Below are 18,867 nucleotides of genomic sequence, written 5' to 3'. Positions count from 1 at the left end.
CACGCCACCCCGGCTTCTTCGAATAAGCTTTTACACTGGTATAAAATATTGAAGCTCTCGAGTCCCACGGATGGGATTTCCAGAGTGAGAGAGGCCTGGCAGGGTGATCTGGGTGTATCTATTGATGAGCATCAGTTTCAGGAGTGTTTTACCACCCTTTATACTTTCACTAAATCTGTTGAGTACCAGGACACTCAATTTAAACTCCTGCACCGCTATTACTTAACTCGACAGCGGGGAGCCAGCTTGGGACTCTGGAACGATGCCACTTGTGTTAAATGCAAAAGTCAGCCGGGTACGTACCTCCACTCTTTTCTGGATTGCTCTAAAATTACCCTCTGGAGGGAGGTGCTGCCCATGCTGGAGGCTATCCTTCAAAGGTTGGTGGAGTGGGACTATGGGGTCTTACTACTGGGGATGCAGGAGCCGCTTCTGGCACAGGGCTTGTCGGCCCCCCAGCGGCGCTTCATCTATAATGTCCTTCTAGTGGTTAAGAAATCAATTCTTTCTAGCTGGATTTCTGAAACCCCCCCTATCATTGCGCTGTGGCATGCTAAATTACGGGACATGGCCACCTTTGAGCGCCAATGGTATGTGGGATCTTCTAACTATGATAAACGATATTATGTGGCTCTGTGGGAGAGCTTGTTGCGCTCGGTCTCCGCTCCGAAGCCAGTGCTCCCATGATCGACAGCCCTGGGTTTCTAGTCTCGGGGAGCGGTTCCCTATTGGGGGTTTTCGGGAGTCCTCTGCTCAATAGGGTGACCTCCTGCTTTCACTGCTACTTTTACTTCTATTCTATAGGCCCTTTTCCTTTTCTTTCTACCTGACAGCTCTTCTCTCTAGGAGTGGGAGGGAGGGGGGTTGCTTGCCTGTTTGGGGGGGGGGAGGGGTGAGTGTGTATGGGGGTGTGATTGTTGTTGCTCTGAGTGTGCTTGGTGTGCATGGATTTTTGAGTTGGGTTTGGGGAATGTCTCCTTTGTTGTTGTTTGTGGGTGCAAGTAAAAATAGATGGAGTTTGCACAGACTTCAGGTGGGGATTTCTCCTGTAATTCCTTTAGAACTCCTGATACTTCTGGCTTGTTTTGCCTAAGCCTGTTCTCTCTATATGTCATCTGATATCTGCTTTTATGCGCTGGCGCTGTTGCCACCTGACTGTATGTGTTGCTTCATTGTTAATAAACAGATGTTTTAAAAAAAAAAAAAAGTGATTTTTTTTTGTTTTTGTTTTTTGAACACAAACGAAATAAAATAAGAAAGAGAACAATTCTCGAAGAAAAAGAACGCTTGAGCGGGAAGGCGAGTAACAATGAAAAAAATTTCCAACAGCCGTTGGAAACACACGTTTTCTTAGCTCCGCGGAAACGAAGAAACTGGGGACCGCGCGCCTTCGTCGGGCGGGAAGGCACTCGCGCACGCGCGGTGCGGCCTAACTAGAACTTTCTAAGTTCTTAGAGTGCAATCACTCTAAAATTGTCCATACCAGGGCTCCGTCGGTGCCGTCACCCATCAGTCAAGAATATGCTGCCTGCTTGTCCTAGGATAATACACACAGCTACCAGCTGCATCACAGCACCCAGATGGCACATGAAGACAAGAAAGCACAGTTACTTACCGTAACAGGTGTTATCCAGGGACAGCAGGCAGATATTCTTAACACATGGGTGACGTCACCGACGGAGCCCTCGGTACGGACCTTTTTAACTAGAAGTTTCTAGTTGGCCGCACCGCGCGTGCGCGAGTGCCTTCCCGCCCGACGGAGGAGTGCGTGGTCCCCAGTTAGTATAAGCCAGCTAAGAAGCCAACCCGGGGAGGTGGGTGGGACGTAAGAATATCTGCCTGCTGTCCCTGGATAACACCTGTTACGGTAAGTAACTGTGCTTTATCCCAGGACAAGCAGGCAGCATATTCTTAACACATGGGTGACCTCCAAGCTAACAAAGAGGGAGGTGGGATGGTTGGCCATTAGGAAAATAAATTTTGTAACACAGATTGGCCGAAGTGTCCATCCCGTCTGGAGAACGCATCCAGACAGTAGTGAGTAGTGAACGTGTGAACTGAGGACCAAGTGGCCGCCTTGCAGATTTCCTCGATGGGCGTGGAACGGAGGAAAGCTACAGAAGCAGCCATAGCTCGGATTCTGTGGGCCGTGACAGTTCCTTCCAGTGAGAGACCGGCCCGAGCATAGCAGAATGCAATACAGGCAGCAAGCCAATTTGAAAGTGTCCGTTTGGAGACAGGACGACCCAAACGGTTGGGATCGAAAGATAAAAATAGCTGAGGTGATGTTCGGTGAGCTCTGGTACGATCAAGGTAGTAAGCAAGGGCACGCTTACAATCCAGCGTGTGCAACGCCTGTTCCCCAGGATGCGAGTGAGGCTTAGGGAAGAAGACGGGCAACACAATGGACTGGTTGAGGTGAAAAGCCGAGACCACCTTGGGGAGGAATTTAGGGTGGGTACGCAGAACAACCTTGTCATGGTGAAAAACAGTGAACGGTGGGTCGGCAACCAGTGCATGCAGTTCGCTAACCCTCCTGGCAGAGGTGATGGCAATCAGGAAAAGCACCTTCCAGGTAAGGAGTCTAAGTGAAGTTGTGGCAAGAGGCTCGAATGGAGGTTTCATGAGAGCTGAGAGTACCACATTCAGGTCCCAGACGACAGGAGGAGGCTTGAGAGGTGGTTTGATATTGAAGAGGCCTCTCATAAATCTGGAAACCAGAGGATGAGCCGTGAGGGGTTTTCCGAGAATAGGCTCATGAAACGCAGTGATGGCACTGAGGTGGACTCTGATGGAGGTAGTTTTGAGGCCAGCATTGGACAGCGAGAGCAAATATTCCAATACAGTTTCCACCGCTAAGGAGGTGGGTTCCTGATGATGCCGGAGACACCACGAGGAGAATCTGGTCCATTTCTGATGGTAACATTGAAGGGTGGCCGGCTTCCTGGAGGCATCCAAGATGAGGCGGACCGGCTGAGATAGGTTCTCTGGAGAGGTCAGCCCGAGAGAAACCAAGCTGTCAGGTGGAGCGAAGACAGATTGGGATGCAGTAGAGACTGATGTTGCTGCGTAAGTAGAGTAGGAAACACAGGAAGGAGAATGGGTTCCCTGGAGCTGAGTTGGAGCAGGAGTGAGAACCAGTGTTGGCGAGGCCACCGAGGTGCGATAAGAATCATGGTGGCGTTGTCCTTGCGGAGTTTGGACAAGGTCCGCAACATCAGAGGAAGTGGAGGGAAGGCATACAGGAACCGATCCCTCCAGTCGAGCAGGAATGCATCCGGAGCCAGACGGTGAGGAGAGAAGAGTCTGGAACAGAATTGGGGCAGCTGATGGTTGTGAGGTGCTGCAAAGAGGTCCACCTGCGGAGTACCCCATCGAGCAAAGATGGAGAGCAGAGTCGGAGGGTCCAACGTCCACTCGTGAGGTTGAAGGATGCGGCTGAGGGTGTCGGCCAGAGAGTTCTGTTCGCCCTGGATATAGACCGCCCTGAGAAAGAGATTGCGGTCCGTGGCCCAGGTCCAGATGCGCAGAGCCTCCAAACAAAGGGGGCGAGATCCGGTGCCGCCTTGCTTGTTTATGTAGTACATGGCGACTTGATTGTCTGTGCACAGGAGGAGGACTTGAGGGCAGAGAAGATGTTGGAAAGCCTTGAGGGCGTAGAACATGGCTCTGAGTTCCAGGAAATTTATGTGATGACGACGCTCCTGTGGGGTCCAAAGTCCCTGGGTGCGTAGATCTCCTAGGTGAGCTCCCCACGCATAGGGGGACGCATCCGTGGTGATGATCATAGAGTGAGGGGGTAGATGAAAAAGTAGACCCCTGGAAAGATTTGAGGAGTTCAACCACCATTGGAGAGATTGCTGAAGAGATGATGTCACAGAGATGGGATGAGAAAGAAGATCTGTCGTCTGTGACCATTGGTTGGCGAGAGTCCACTGAGGTGTACGAAGGTGGAGACGTGCCAGAGGAAGGACGTGCACCGTCGAGGCCATGTGACCCAGGAGGACCATCATCTGTCGGGCAGGAATGGAGGGATGCATGAGTACCTGACGGCAGAGATGGAGCAGGGTCCGGTGGCGATCGGAGGGAAGAAAGGCCCTCATCAGCGTGGTGTCCAGAACTGCTCCAATGAATTGAAGTCGCTGGGTGGGAAGCAGATGCGACTTGGGGTAGTTGATCTCGAACCCCAGGAGGTGGAGGAGAGAGATGGTGTGATGAGTAGCCTGTAGCACAAGTTGAGACGTAGGTGCTTTCACCAACCAATCGTCCAAGTAGGGGAACACCTGGAGGTTGTGAGACCTGAGGAAGGCCGCCACCACTATAAGGCACTTGGTGAAGACTCTGGGGGAGGAAGCGAGGCCAAACGGTAGCACTTTGTACTGATAGTGGTGGTGTAGCACCTGGAACCGCAGGTAGCGGCGAGAATTCTGATTGATGGAGATGTGAGTGTAGGCCTCTTTGAGGTCCAGGGAACATAGCCAGTCGTGTTGAGAAAGAAGAGGGTAAAGCGTGGCAAGGGAGAGCATTCTGAACTTTTCCTTGACCAGACACTTGTTGAGGTCCCTGAGATCGAGAATGGGACGGAGGTCTCCCGTCTTTTTGGGAACCAGGAAGTAGCGGGAGTAGAATCCCTGACCCCTTTGATCTGGAGGTACTTCTTCGATGGCATTGAGAAGGAGGAGGGATTGAACCTCCCTCAGTAGGAGGGGGGTTTGAGATGAGTGTGAAGCAGACTCTACGGGAAGGTTGTCCGGTGGACGAGTCTGGAAGTTGAGAGAGTAGCCGTGGCGGATGATGTTGAGGACCCACTGGTCCGACGTGATGACTTCCCAACGGCTGGAGAAAATGGTGAGACGACCCCCGATAGGCTGTGGAAGAGGCAGCGAGGGTGGATGACTGGCTATGCCCTGGAGAGAAGAGTCAAAAGGGCTGAGACTGCTTAGCAGGCTGAGGTGGCTTAGAGGATTGAGTGGCCTGAGATCGAGCCTGGGCGTGGTGCTGCTGTTGGCGAGGTCGCCGAGATTGTTGGGGAGGCGGATTGAGTGGCCTGGCTGAGAACCTCCGCTGGTAAGATGATTGAGGCCGATAGAGTCGGGCAGGCGGAGCCTTCTTCTTCGGCTTGATCAGAGTGTCCCACCTGGTTTCATGGGCCGAGAGTTTCTGGGTGGTGGAATCCAGTGACTCTCCAAAGAGTTCATCCCCGAGACAGGGGGCGTTGGCCAAACGATCCTGGTGGTTGATGTCCAGGTCGGAAACTCTGAGCCAGGCTAGGCGACGCATGGCTACGGCCATGGCAGAGGCCCGAGAGGTGAGCTCGAAGGAGTCGTAAATAGAGCGGACCATATATTTGCGCATTTGGAGAAGGCCAGAGATGTGTTGTTGGAACAGCGGGACCTTGCGCTCAGGAAGATACTTCTGGAGGGCAGACAGTTGTTGGACCAAGTGTTTTAGGTAGAAAGAAAAATGGAAGGAATAGTTGTTTGCCCTGTTGGCAAGCATGGCATTCTGGTAAAGCCTCTTGCCAAACTTGTCCATGGTCTTACCTTCTCTGCCAGGAGGGGTAGAGGCATAGACACTGGAGCCCTGAGTCTTCTTTAAAGTGGATTCCACCAGAAGGGACTCATGGGGCAATTGAGATTTGTCGAACCCCGGAATAGGGATGACTCGATAAAGGTTGTCCAGCTTACGTGGAGCCCCCGGTACCGTAAGGGGGTTCTCTAAGTTTTTGTAAAAGGTCTCCCGTAGGATGTCATGAACGGGGAGCTTGAGAAACTCTTTAGGAGGCTGTTCGAAATCTAAAGCCTCCAGGAAGGCTTGAGACTTCTTTGAGTCAGATTCTAAGGGAAGGGACAGGGCTGCAGACATTTCCCTTAGAAACTTAGAAAATGAGGACTGTTCTGGTTTATATGTGGCATCGGGTGCCGATGGTTCCTCATCAGATGAGGAGGGATCCTCCTCGGTACCGAGAGGAGTCTCCTCCCATAAATCAGGGTCCCTGATCTCTGGTGCATGTCGAGACACCGGGGTGGAGGGCGCGGTGTGGCGAGTCTTGGACAAAGACTTACCAGAGCGGACGGAAACGGCACCAGGGGAGGACGATCGGCGTCGATCTCGGTCCCGAGAAGCATGCCGTGCCGCCTGGTGCCGAGAAGGATCCAATGTGGCCTGGGAATGAACCACCGGATCGTCATGAAGTTGCTGGGCCGAAAGGATCGGCATAGAGGTGTCCACCGGTACCGTAGGAGTGGACACCGGGGGCTCGGTGCGGGGCTCGGGCCGGTCTGGTACCGGAAGGAGCGGTGCCAAGATAGAGGGTAACAGTTGTTCAAGTTGTTTCTTCAACTGCTCCTTGAGCTGAGCTTGTAGGATGGCCGAGATACGGTCATCCAGGGGTGGCATCGGAACCGCTTTCTTTTTCTTCGGTTCCTTTGATGCCGCTCCACGCCCCGGCGATGAGGAGGCCGATGACGAGGCACTCACCGAGATCGGGGCGGAGCGTTTGCGGGACCGGTGCGATGCCGGTAGGGACGGTGTCGCCACCGTAGCTGGAGGGCGCTCGAGGGAAGAGGAAGGCTTCTTAGCCGGCTTACCTGGCGCCTGCGACGCCGATGCGGGGTCGGTCGGCGTCGAGGATGACGGTGCCGATTTTGGAGGTACCGCCGTTGAAGATGAGGAGTCCATCGCCGACTCGGTGCCGAAGAGAAGGGTTTGTTGGATTCTTCGGTTTTTAAGAGTTCGTTTTTGCAGAGTGGCACAGCGGGTGCAGGAGTCCGCCCGATGCTCCGGACCCAGACACTGCAAACACCAATTGTGTGGGTCAGTTATGGAGATCGGGCGTGCACACCGCTGGCACTTCTTAAAACCGACCTGCGGGGGCATGAAGGGGAAGATAGCCTCCGCAAAATCGAAGTCCGAGGCCTGTATAATGGCAACAGGCCCCGCCGGGGCAAAAACGAAAGAAAGGGAAAAATCAAAGTATTTTTTTTTTTTTTTTTTTGCAAATTAAAGAAAATTAAACCCGAAGGTAAGGAAGGAAAAATTCAGGAAAAAAGCGCGAGCGGGAAGGCAGAAAAGTGATTCAACGGTCGTTGAAAAAATACACGCGTCTTCTTCGCTCCGCGGAAACGAAGAAACTGGGGACCACGCACTCCTCCGTCGGGCGGGAAGGCACTCGCGCGGTGCGGCCAACTAGAAACTTCTAGTTAAAAAGGTCCGTACCGAGGGCTCCGTCGGTGACGTCACCCATGTGTTAAGAATATGCTGCCTGCTTGTCCTGGGATAACTTGTGGTCTCTTAAAACTGGTTGGTAGGCATCTTACTTCAAGCCTTCTCTATATTCTCCTTGAGTGGATGGACTCAGTAAGCCTTTTTGGCTCAAGAAGTAAGATGTCTACCAACCTTCACTGCCACTTGTTGACTGGCAAAGATATCACCATAGTGGCAGCCGTGTGCTCTTCCTATTTTGGTCTGAGCATATCACTTCTGTATTATATTCAAATAAGTACTAAGGATCCCAGAGCCTGATCCATGGGACTGGCCCAGGGCAGGGTATTTTAACACAAATCATACTATCAACAGTCTGGGGCTGAACCAGGGAAAGCAGCTACCTATCTGGATCAGCTACTCTGGAACACAGAGGATGAGCTTGGCCAGAACCTTGACTTTTAAATGGAGTGCCTGAAACCCTTTGAGGTTCTCAGTCTTGGCATCAACTGTCCTCTAATAGCTGGCAATTATCTTCACTTCACCTAGGCATGTAGAAGCATGCTGGGGTTTCCTACCTGGGAAAAGACTGGTGCTGCCACACTGTAAGGTCTGGGTTTGAAAGTGTTACTGGACTGTGGTGGGAAATTCCGTGTGGCCATACCATAATCTGGTTTAGAGGCAGAGGCATCATCTTTGTCTAGAAGATTCCCCGTGCTGCTGCTTTTTCCAGGCTGTAGGCTATCAAAAAATAAAAATAAGGTTATGCAAGTCAGATGCTGGAGAAACAAAGCCCTTTCCCCAGTTTCTACAACGAGATTGCATTATGTTCTCTGAAAGACAGCATCTGCAAAGATTCACATCTGCATATACCTTCCCTCGGGTTCTTTGAGATACTTCCTATGCCAAATGAAGCACACGTGTGGCTCCTTGTTGCTAGGCAACATTCTAGAGCTCTTCTAGCTTAGGAAATTCTGCAGTGAGAATCGACAGGCTTTGATCCATCAGTGTGAGAAGAAAGACATTTTCATAGGATTATCCAACCAGGGCATGGAAAACAGCTAGGCAATCCTTGCAGCTATGTCCGAGCATAACTGCAACCCTGATAAAAATTTCTAAATAGGACCTGAAAGTAGTTTTGTTCTTTACACTAAATGTAAGGATGACGTTTAGCTTGCCACAAGTGAGCTGGCTGTACCCAGGACACTATTAAAAAGGTATTTGAATTTGCACATATTGTATCCCTAACATTAGAGTGCATTAAGAGTTGTTTTTTAAATCATTTCCATGTAAGAGTATCTGTTTAATCCCCTAATCACTTCTCACCTCATGTGTAGTCTCTCGTGGTTTTCACTAGCGTTCAGAACTCTGGTGTAGGAGAAAGGGAACCAACCTCTCCTAGAAACAGGAACCAGAAAAGATGCTGTGAGCTACCTGCATGCTGCTGCAGAATCACCGTGCCTGCTCTTATTTCACTGTAGCAGTATTTTCTACAAGATGTAAGGTAGTACAACTTATTTAGAGCATCTTAAAAGCTAGTGTCAGTACTGATTTACATTAATATTTTAAGGAATAAAAGCTTGATCACACTAAAAGGAGAATAACCATGAAAAACCTCCTGCGTACATCTTTGTTTTCTCACTCTCGCCATAATGCCAGCCGTCTCTGGCTTCAGGGACAAGCAAGGTGATGAGATCTCCCTCCTTGAAGCTCAACAGTGTAGTGTTATCCCCAGCAGCATGGGAAAAGATGGCTCGTACTCTCATCCTCCCGTTCCTCTCCAGCCCAGCAGCCATGGAACTGGAGCGTGGCAGGGTCTTGTTTTCGACTAGTGAAAGCAAAACATCACACACCCTCAGATTTAGGGCAGAATATCATGTCATCCACAAAATATAGTTTTTAAAAATCTTTGAGTTTCAAAACCAACAAAAATGCAATACAGTATCTATAACAAATAATATTAATCATATACTCATTTATAATCAATCAAAATCCATACAACAATTTAAAAAAACTAACCACCTGAACCATACAAAGAAATACTCCCTCCCGCCCTCCCTCCCCTGGGTGTGTGTGCAATATACCAACAGGAACAAAGGAAAAGACAACTACAATGAGTCCATAAAAGATGTCAAAGGGCCCCAGATTAACTTAGTATGTCCTAGCATATCCGCAATCATTTTTTCAAATCTATTAATTAAACATAAAACTGCCCACCAAAAATTAAAGTTAAGGTGATCCCAGTTCTTCCAGTTGCGCATAACCACTTGTATGACTACCCTGGTCATAAGGAAAAGCCGCCCTCTATATCTGTCCAATGAGGGCTTCAGATGTAATATCGTCCCATATATGACTTCCTCATATGTCAAAGGAATCGATGCCTCAAGTATAGCATTAATCTATCCCCATACCGACTTCCAGAACTTGAGTATTAAAGGACAATAGATGTCCCTATATCAAGATGACAATGCCAGCATCTATTAGATTTAGAACTATCTAACTTTTGTAAACGAGCAGGGGTCCAAAAAGTTCTATGTAACAAGAAAAACCATGTTTGTCTTATAGATGCTGATGCTGTACATCTCATCCTCCAAGTCCAAATTCGTGGTCATCGAGATGCAGAAATATATTGCTTTACCTCGATGCTTCAAATGTCCCTAAGACTATTTTTTGGTTTCTTATTCAAAAATTCAGAAATTAATTTATACCACCGGGCTGCCTGATGCCCCAGCAAATCTGTCTGATTTTTAAGATTCTGCCAGTCAGGGAACCCACTATGAATAGCCTGCTTCAACCGCAACCATCTATAATTTTGAGATTTTGAAATTCCAAATGTTTATTGCAGTTGTGAAAAATCCAGCAGTTTCCCATTAGATATAATATCATCTAATGTTCGAATGCCTGCCTGCATCCAATGTTTCTAGGAGATCCCAGACCCGCCTATTTGAAGCTTGGAGTTTAGCCATAAGGACTGATAAGTGGATTTCTCTACTGGAATATCAAATAGATTACTATTGTCCTTGACATATCTGGGTAACTTGATACTCAAGACATGAAACACCCGTAATGAGGACAGAAGTTGCCACTCTAAGTCTAGCCAATCAGGAAGATGTTCCATGAGCTCAGGAAGAATCCAGTACTCACCAACGGGGAAAGCGTCTCAGAGGTCTCAGTAGGAGATACGCTAGCCTCCAGCGACCACAACATAGTATGGTTCAACCTTAGGAAAGGCTTCCCTAGATCAAACACGAAAACAAAGGTACTCAATTTCCGGGGCACAGACTTCGCACGCATGGGAGATTTTGTCCATCAGACGCTGCAGGACCAAGCGGAGACCGATGATGTAGAAGCTAAGTGGTTAACACTGAAATCAACCATACATGAAGCAACTAGCCGCTTCATAAAATCAGTAAATAAACGACAAAGAAACAATAAACCCCAATGGTTCACCGCGATCTCGCACCTCATTAAGGAGAAGAAAAAAGCGTTTCTCTCCTACAAGCGCACGGAGAAAAGAGAGGCAAAAGTAGAATATAGGACCAGGTCTACAGCGGTCAAAATGGCATTTAGGGAGGCAAAACTTCGAGTGGAAGAAATTCTGGCAAAAAACATTAAAAAAGGGGGACAAATCCTTCTTCAGGTATATTAGTGACAGAAAAAGGAACACAGGCGGGATAGTACGCCTTAGAAGACCGGACGGAAGTTACGTGGAAGCAGATTCCGATAAAGCCGAACTACTGAATGAATACTTCTGCTCAGTCTTCACCTGTGAGGCACCGGGACACGGTCCGCAGTTGAAGGCAACACAAAGCACAGAAGACCCGTTTCAGAATTTTGAGTTCACACCAGGTGAAGTTTACAGTGAACTGGCAAGACTCAAGGTGAAAAAAAGCAATGGGACCAGACAATTTGCACCCAAGAGTACTCAGAGAATTGAGCGATGTCCTGGCGAAACTGTTGGCTGAGCTATTCAATCTCTCCCTAAGTAAGGGGAAAGTTCCCCTGGACTGGAAATTAGCTAATGTCGTTCCTCTGCATAAAAAGGGTTGCAGGGCAGAGGCTGCGAATTATAGACCGGTGAGTCTCACATCAATAGTGTGCAAACTCATGGAAACACTAATTAAAAGCAAATTGGACACGATCTTGAATGAAGGGAATCTTCGGGATCCCAGTCAGCATGGATTCACCAAGGGTAGGTCCTGCCAATCCAATCTCATCAGCTTCTTTGACTGGGTAACAAGAAAGTTGGACTTGGTAGAGTCTTTGGACGTCGTGTACCTGGACTTCAGGAAAGCTTTTGACAGTGTCCCACACCGCAGGCTGCTAAGCAAGATGGAATCGATGGGGTTAGGAGAGACACTAACTGCATGGGTCAATGATTGGCTGAGTGGCAGACTTCAGAGGGTGGTGGTTAATGGTACCCTCTCTAAAACATCGGAGGTGACCAGTGGAGTGCTGCAGGGCTCGGTCCTGGGTTCACTCCTTTTCAACATATTCATAGGGGATCTGACTCAAGGGCTTCAAGGTAAAATAACACTATTCGCCGATGACGCCAAACTATGCAATATAGTAAGTGAATGCAGTTTACAGAATTATATGGCGCAGGACCTGCTTACATTGGAAAGTTGGTCCTCAACCTGGCAGCTAGGCTTCAATGCTAAGAAATGTAAGGTCATGCACCTCGGAAGCAGAAATCCATGCAGGACGTACTTCTTGAACGGAGAAACTTTAACTAGGACTTCAGCAGAACGAGATTTAGGAGTAATCATCAGTGCAAACATGAAAACTGTCGAGAAGGCTTCATCTAAGGCAAGGCAGATATTGGGTTGTATCAATAGAAGTTTCGTCAGCCGAAAGCCTGAAGTCATAATGCCGTTGTACAGGGCCATGGTGAGACCTCATCTGGAGTACTGTGTGCAATTCTGGAGGCCACATTACAGTAAAGATGTGCGCAGAATTGAATTGGTTCAACGGACGGCCACCAGGATGATCTTGGGGCTCAAGGGTCTCTCGTACGAAGAGAGACTGAACAAATTGCAGCTCTACACTCTTGAGGAACGTAGGGAGAGGGGAGACATGATCGAAACATTTAAGTACCTCATGGGACGTGTCGAAGTGGAAGATGATATTTTCTTTCTCAAGGGACCCTCGGCCACAAGAGGGCACCCGCTCAAACTCAGGGGCGGAAAATTTCATGGCGACACCAGAAAGTATTTCTTCACAGAGAGAGTGGTTGATCATTGGAACAAGCTTCCAGTGCAGGTGATCGAGGCAGACTGCGTGCCAGACTTTAAGAATAAATGGGATACCCATGTGGGATCCCTATGAGGGTCAAGATAAGGAAATTGGGTCATTAGGGCATAGACAGGGGGTGGGTAAGCAGAGTGGGCAGACTTGATGGGCTGTAGCCCTTTTCTGCCGTCATTTTCTATGTTTCTACATACCCTGCCGCATGATGAAAGCTTGATGATATCTGTAAAAATTTGGGAGATTTACCCCACCCTCCGCAGTTGGTTTTTGCAATGATACTAGAGCTATTCTAGCAGTTTTACCCAGCCAAATAAATTTAGTGATAATACTATTTAGTTTCCTATAAAAGGACCCCTGAAAAAAAACTGGCATTATTCCCATTTGGTAGCAAAACCCCCACCAAAAAAGATGTAAAGGATTCCAATGCTCACACATTTCTTTGACCTTCAGCAATAAAGATTTTTCATTTACTGTCATTGTGTCTTCCAGAGTCTTTTGTATCATTATACCTAAATATTTTATCCCTTTTTCTTTCCAAAGGAATGGGAATGACTCAAATAAACCTTTTGTGTAATTCACATTTAGTGGAAGCACCTCGGATTTACTCCAATTTATTTTATAACCAGAAAATTTACCGAATCTCTCAATCAATTCTAGTAAATGCGGAATGGTGGATTCAGGATTCTTCAAATGAAGCAAGATATCATCTGTACATGCACAGACCTTACATTCCCAACCTGCATAAGGAATACCCTGTATCACCCCTGCCTGTTGAATAGCCAATAGCAAGGGTTCCAGTACAATGTCAAAAAGCAAGCGGAATAATGGACACCCTTGTCTAACTCCCCTATTCTGAAAAAGTATTATTAATATATAATCTGGCTGAAGGGGAACTATACAAGGTTTGAATCATTTGTATAAATCCGGAACCAATAGCAAACCAATCCATTGCTTGATACATGAAGGTCCATTCCACACGATCAAAGGCCTTCTCTGCATCCAAAGATACAGAGAAGGCCGGATCTTCCATGGTTTTTGCTAAATTTAACATGTGGAAAGCCAGTGTGGTGTTGTTTGAAGAATGTCTGAGCAACGAACCCTTTTTGGTGCATACCGATAAAATATATTTTTAAAATTAGGTCAGCTGAACATCTTCACTTTGGTACACCCAATCTCACATGGGGCAAACTTACCAGCTGCATAAGCATTTTTAGGTGTGACACTTTTGCGCACAGGTAGTGTGTTGGAGTAGCAGTCACTCAGTTGCTTCTGTGACTGTGCAGGAGATTTGGGCTTTGTGGATTTGGGGTCTGGCCAGTGCGGATAATCGTTGCCACCAGGACCAGCAACACCATTCACTACCGGCACACCTTCCTGTCCAGACATCCGCTGCAGGACACAACAGTGAAGCATTTTCAGACAGACATCAGAATTTAAAAATTAAATCTCATACCACTTCACCATGTCACCACACAATCTTAGAACTGTTTAAGTATAAGACAATCAGAGTATGCTATGCTTTTTTAAACCTGGAACCATAGCTTCTTAGAGCATTGCTGTAGTTTAACTATTGTATTAAATAAAAGAAAGCCACAGACTAGTTAAAATTAAGAGTAAAAAAATAAACACAACAATGCTCAAGAGTCCACAGCTGGAGAACAGGAAAACCATTTCAGATAGAAATGACTCTGAACACAGAATACAGAGAAAGTTACAATGCTAAAGTAAATTACATTATCCCAGGACTAGTAGGCAGATATTCATTCATATGTCATCCATGGAACTCGGCACGGACTGTCTAAAGTAACCTGTAGCTTTAAAATCTTAGACACACATACACAGGTGCCTTCTTCACCTGCTGCTAGCTCACAGAACCATCAGTTCTTTGTTGTTTTCCATGAAGTGCAGAAGCCATATTTTGGTTTCTTCACACACCTATTTAGGCATTTATCGTATGTGTCTTTAACATGTCTTTTACATGCATAAGTTTTGTGCCTTCCCATATTTTTAAAAAATTTTTTGCCAGTATATGCCATCTCCACAGCAAGCGCATCTTGTGCCCCCTACCACAATAAGTGCACTCTGTGCTGCCAACCACAGCCATATATACCATCCAACGTACAGGCCTTCTATTTCAAGTACAACCTCATCAAAAGATTTTTACAACAGATGCTTTCATGTTAGGATGGAGAGCTCACTTAGATGCCAAGAGACCATCCAGATCTGGTCCTAGACCTTTGCTCGCAATAGTTTCCTGAAAGCAGTCTACCTAGCAGGAAAACAGAATGAGTTGGCAGACAAATTGAGCAGAATTCTACAAAATCGCAAGTGGTCGCTTAACACCTCCATCTTATGAAAGAAGTAGACCATCACAAGCTCCCTCTTTTCTGCTCCAGGTGCCACACTCCCAATCACCTGGAAACAGATGCTTTTCTGCTTGACTGGCAATACAAGAACATAACATAAGACTAACCTTACTGGGTCAAACCAATGGGCCGGTCCATCTAGCCCAGAATCCCATCTTCGGAGGCCAATCCCAAATCACAAGTACCTGGCAAAAACCCAAATAGTAACAGAATTCCATGCTACTGTCCCATGTCTGCCTCAGCAGCAGACTATGGACTTTTCCTCCAGGAATTTGTCCAAACCTTTTTTAAAACCAGCTTCATTAACTGCTCTTATCGTACCCCCTGGCAATGCATTGCAGAGCTTGACTATTCTGAGTAGAGAATGACACGGGGACAAATTTGTCCCCGTCCCCATAGCAATTAAAATTCCCCATCCCCATGAGTTTTCTCGCTGTCCCATTCCTGTAAGCTCTGCCTTAACTGCACAAGCCTTGAAGACTTATGATTTTAAAGTGTTTGAGGCTTGTGCAGATGAGGACAGAGCTTGCAGAAATGGGACAGGGACAGGAAAAGAACTCACAGGCACAGAACGGGAAGAGGAGTTCCCGTGGGGACGGGGAAAAAATTTGTCCCTATGTCATTCTCTAATCGGGTGAAAAAATATTTTCCCCTATTCATTAGCTGGGAAGTCCCCACATGTGAGAATATGCTGCCTGCTTGTCCTGGGATAAAGTACAGTTACTTGCAACAATTTTACCCAAGAACAGCAGGCAGATAAGTCTCACAACCCACTCTCCTCCCCTTCTTGGTTTCATACCATTGCTACTGAACTGATGGTCCCATGAGGTGGCAGCAGCAGGAAGGCACTCGCGCATGTGCAGTATGGGCAGTCTTAAGCTCTTAAAGTGACCGTTCACTTTAGATGGTCCATGCCATCACCCACATGTCTCCTGTCCTTGGATAACACCTGTTACAGGTAGGTGACTGTTTTCTCTACTACAGGATCCAAATCAAGCATCACAGGTGTACTAGGGTAATCACCATACTACTCTGTTCCAATTTAATCACAAAAGTCTTATATCTCACTAATCTAAACATACTGTCCATTTTACCAGGACAAAAGTATAAACCTTAACCTTACTTTTCACAATATATTTTGAGGAAATTTCACAAGATATGCAGATGCTGCAATCAGTGGCAAAGTGAGGGTGAGTGGCGCCCCTCCACCACCCCCCGCCACGCCCCCGCCCTTTTTCATTTTCCAGGCAGGAGCTGCCTGCATCATGTTGACTATCCCTCAGACATCACTTCCTAGGTGCAGGGCCCAGAAGTGATGTCACGACACCAACGCGGGCCGCAAGTTCGTAATGCTACTCGCGCAGGGAAAATTAAAGAGGTACAAGGGAAGGGGTGCACATGTGTGATAAGGAGTTGTGAAATAATGGGGGAGGGAGCAGAGAGGATAGGCACCAGCACCCCTACCAAGACCGCATCTGGGGCCTCGTGTCCCTTCCCCCCCATTACTATGCCACTGGCTGCATTTATTAAACCAAGTCTCTGATTACACCTAGTCCCCAAATTTAGTTTGAGAGGTGCAGGGATGGTTGTTACTTACGCCTACGAAAGGTGCCAGTTCTGGGGGCACAGGCAGTGGTTTGGCACCAGGGATGGGTTCGGAGATGGAGATACTGGATTTGGACGCAGTCATGGGGCCAGAGAGGATGGTGCCATTGCTGCTAATAGCCATCTGTTGCATGAGTTGTATGGCACGATCTGGGATCTTGTTGGGATCAGAACAGGCCTGCTGCCAAGATGGCATCTTTTGGGTCAAAATCTCTTTCCCCTAATGACAAAAACAAGAGAAAATATAAGATCAAGGAATGAATCGCCATTATAAAATGGAAAAACCACAAGCTGGATATTTAGCAAGCAGCATTTTGTAACATATCAGTACATGACTCCGTGTAATATATAGCAACTGTTCACATGTTCTACAAATTTCTACTCAAACAAGGAACGCATTAAAACCATCTTCTCTTTAAGCATATTTCCCCCTCCCCCCCCCCCCCAAAAAAAAAAAAAAAAAAATCCTAATAGAGGGTTGGAAAGAGAAAAATTACTGATGAAACTCTCACTTGCCACAGCAGAGTCTTTAAATGGTGCTTTCCAGCTGAAATAGAAACTAATATTATCAGGACGTGGGGAGCCTCAGCACTAGGGAGACTTATGTAGTTTAAGTTTATTGGGTAACAGTCCATGTTCATGTCATCTGTTTTATAAAAGAATATTGGGGGTGGGGGGAGGGGTAGATTATGGTTTTTCTATAATTATAAGGAATGTTAGGAAAGAATTTATTATATGTTCTATGTGTTTTGAATTTGTTATGGAAGGGGAGGGAGAGGGGGAGATTTAAAAGTTTTAAAATGGATTATTGCAGAATATTAAGTGTTGTATCTAAGTGAAAATGTTTTTATTTGATGATACACTTATAAGTTTATAAAAATGAATAAAGATTTTTTAAAAAAAAAGAAAACTCACAAATGAAAAATAAAATCTGTAGAGTCCCCTCCATAACAAAGCCATCAGATATTTTCCGACAAACCCTCCAGCAGAGTGGTGAGGTAGTTCTAGCCCTCTAGAAAGTGGGGGGAGAGGGGGGGAACTGTTGGAGAAAGCATAAGTATGCACATGTAGTTCATTTCAAAAGCCTATAAAAATATTTTGAAATCAATAAGCTGTGAACATTGGGATCACAAGTATGTGTAGGAAATATTTAAAGCAACAGAAGTTGTGTTGGGTTCCTCTGTTGGCACAAAACTACCGAGAGAAAAATGTGTTGTAACATAAATGCAATTTCACAGTTCTTCTGAACAGCAAGTTACCAACTAAAGAGAAGAGGAGGACCTGCAACGTTCCTTTGCATTTCACACCACAACCTACCCAACACAGATCACACTCCCTCCAGACTCAGCACACCATTTGCAGAATGTGTTCAGAGCAGAGGAAAAGAGGTCAGCAAACAACTTGGAGACAGCTGTTCACACCTGCCTCACTACCTCACCTTGTTGTGATAAGTGATGGAGTTTTTGGTCACGGCACACTGTTTCTCCACCAGGAAGCAGTACCTCCGTCTCTCCTCCGTCAATGCTGTCTTATAGCCATCGGATACAAAGTTTTCCAGGTCACTCTGCTTATTGCTGACTGCCTCTATACACTAGAGAGAAAAGAGAAAACTGAGCACAAGCCTTCAAAACCTTCACGCATTGAAAGACTAATGACAAGGTGGCAAACATACGTATACAAACGCTATAGGCTGCCATCTCGGCAAACTCAAGATACAGTTGACCCCTGAAAATTTAGCCACAAGACTAGAGGTATTTCCAGAAACCCGACTTAATTGTAGGTGGAAAACTTTCTTGCCTCTTAGACTCCATCAGACGTTACTTTAATAAGGTCACTTTTCATATATTAATTCATGCCTTCTTAATATCAAAATTGGATTACTGCAACATTGTTTAAACCAAATTTCTAAGTTTAATATTAGACACAGAGGTTACAAAATGCAGCTTTGAAAGTGTTAGGGCATAAAATAAAATTTGACCATGCGACTCCTCTCTTCCTACAATATCATTGGTTACCATTAACATATAAACGTGAACATTTTGTTATCAAAATTGGAGAGTTTGGGAATTAGAGATGAGGTGCTTAATTGGTTTACCTCATATTTGAGAGGTTGTTCACTCTGTGTAAAAGGAAGACAGAAGGACTCCGATTGGGTACTAGTAAAAAAAAGGTGTGCCACAGGGATCTGAGCGTTGTTCAATATCTACATGGAGACACTGGGAAAGATTTTTCATCATTTGGGGGTTGAATTCAGACTATGCTGATCTTATTTTTCTTTCCAATAGGAGGACAAAAAAAATAAGGTTGATATGAGACTAAACTAAACATTTGTATGAATGAGGTGTGTTCATGGATGTCTTCTAAAGGATTAGAACTGAATATTAACAAGAGTGAAGTGATGATTGTGGGTCAGGGTAACGATGAAATTTCTGCTGTTTGCTTG

General features: G+C 46.4%; 1 protein-coding gene across 3 annotated transcripts in view; it reads right to left on the bottom strand.

Moving 5' to 3' along the window:
• The window catches only part of BAIAP2 (BAR/IMD domain containing adaptor protein 2), a 174,729-nt gene that overhangs the window by 38,537 nt on the left and 117,325 nt on the right, over positions 1-18,867 (bottom strand). For all 3 annotated transcript variants that reach the window (XM_033961495.1, XM_033961497.1, XM_033961496.1), the window contains exons 7-12: positions 17,863-18,015; positions 16,417-16,644; positions 13,647-13,842; positions 8,830-9,031; positions 8,530-8,601; positions 7,782-7,944 (exon numbers count right to left, since the gene is read on the bottom strand). In XM_033961495.1, coding sequence (XP_033817386.1) covers positions 7,782-7,944; positions 8,530-8,601; positions 8,830-9,031; positions 13,647-13,842; positions 16,417-16,644; positions 17,863-18,015 — 1,014 coding nt within the window. The remainder of the gene's footprint in view (positions 1-7,781; positions 7,945-8,529; positions 8,602-8,829; positions 9,032-13,646; positions 13,843-16,416; positions 16,645-17,862; positions 18,016-18,867) is intronic.

This window comes from Geotrypetes seraphini, chromosome 10, assembly GCF_902459505.1.
Source record: "Geotrypetes seraphini chromosome 10, aGeoSer1.1, whole genome shotgun sequence".
Lineage (NCBI taxonomy): Eukaryota > Metazoa > Chordata > Amphibia > Gymnophiona > Dermophiidae > Geotrypetes > Geotrypetes seraphini.
This window is presented reverse-complemented; position numbering and strand designations above follow the sequence as displayed.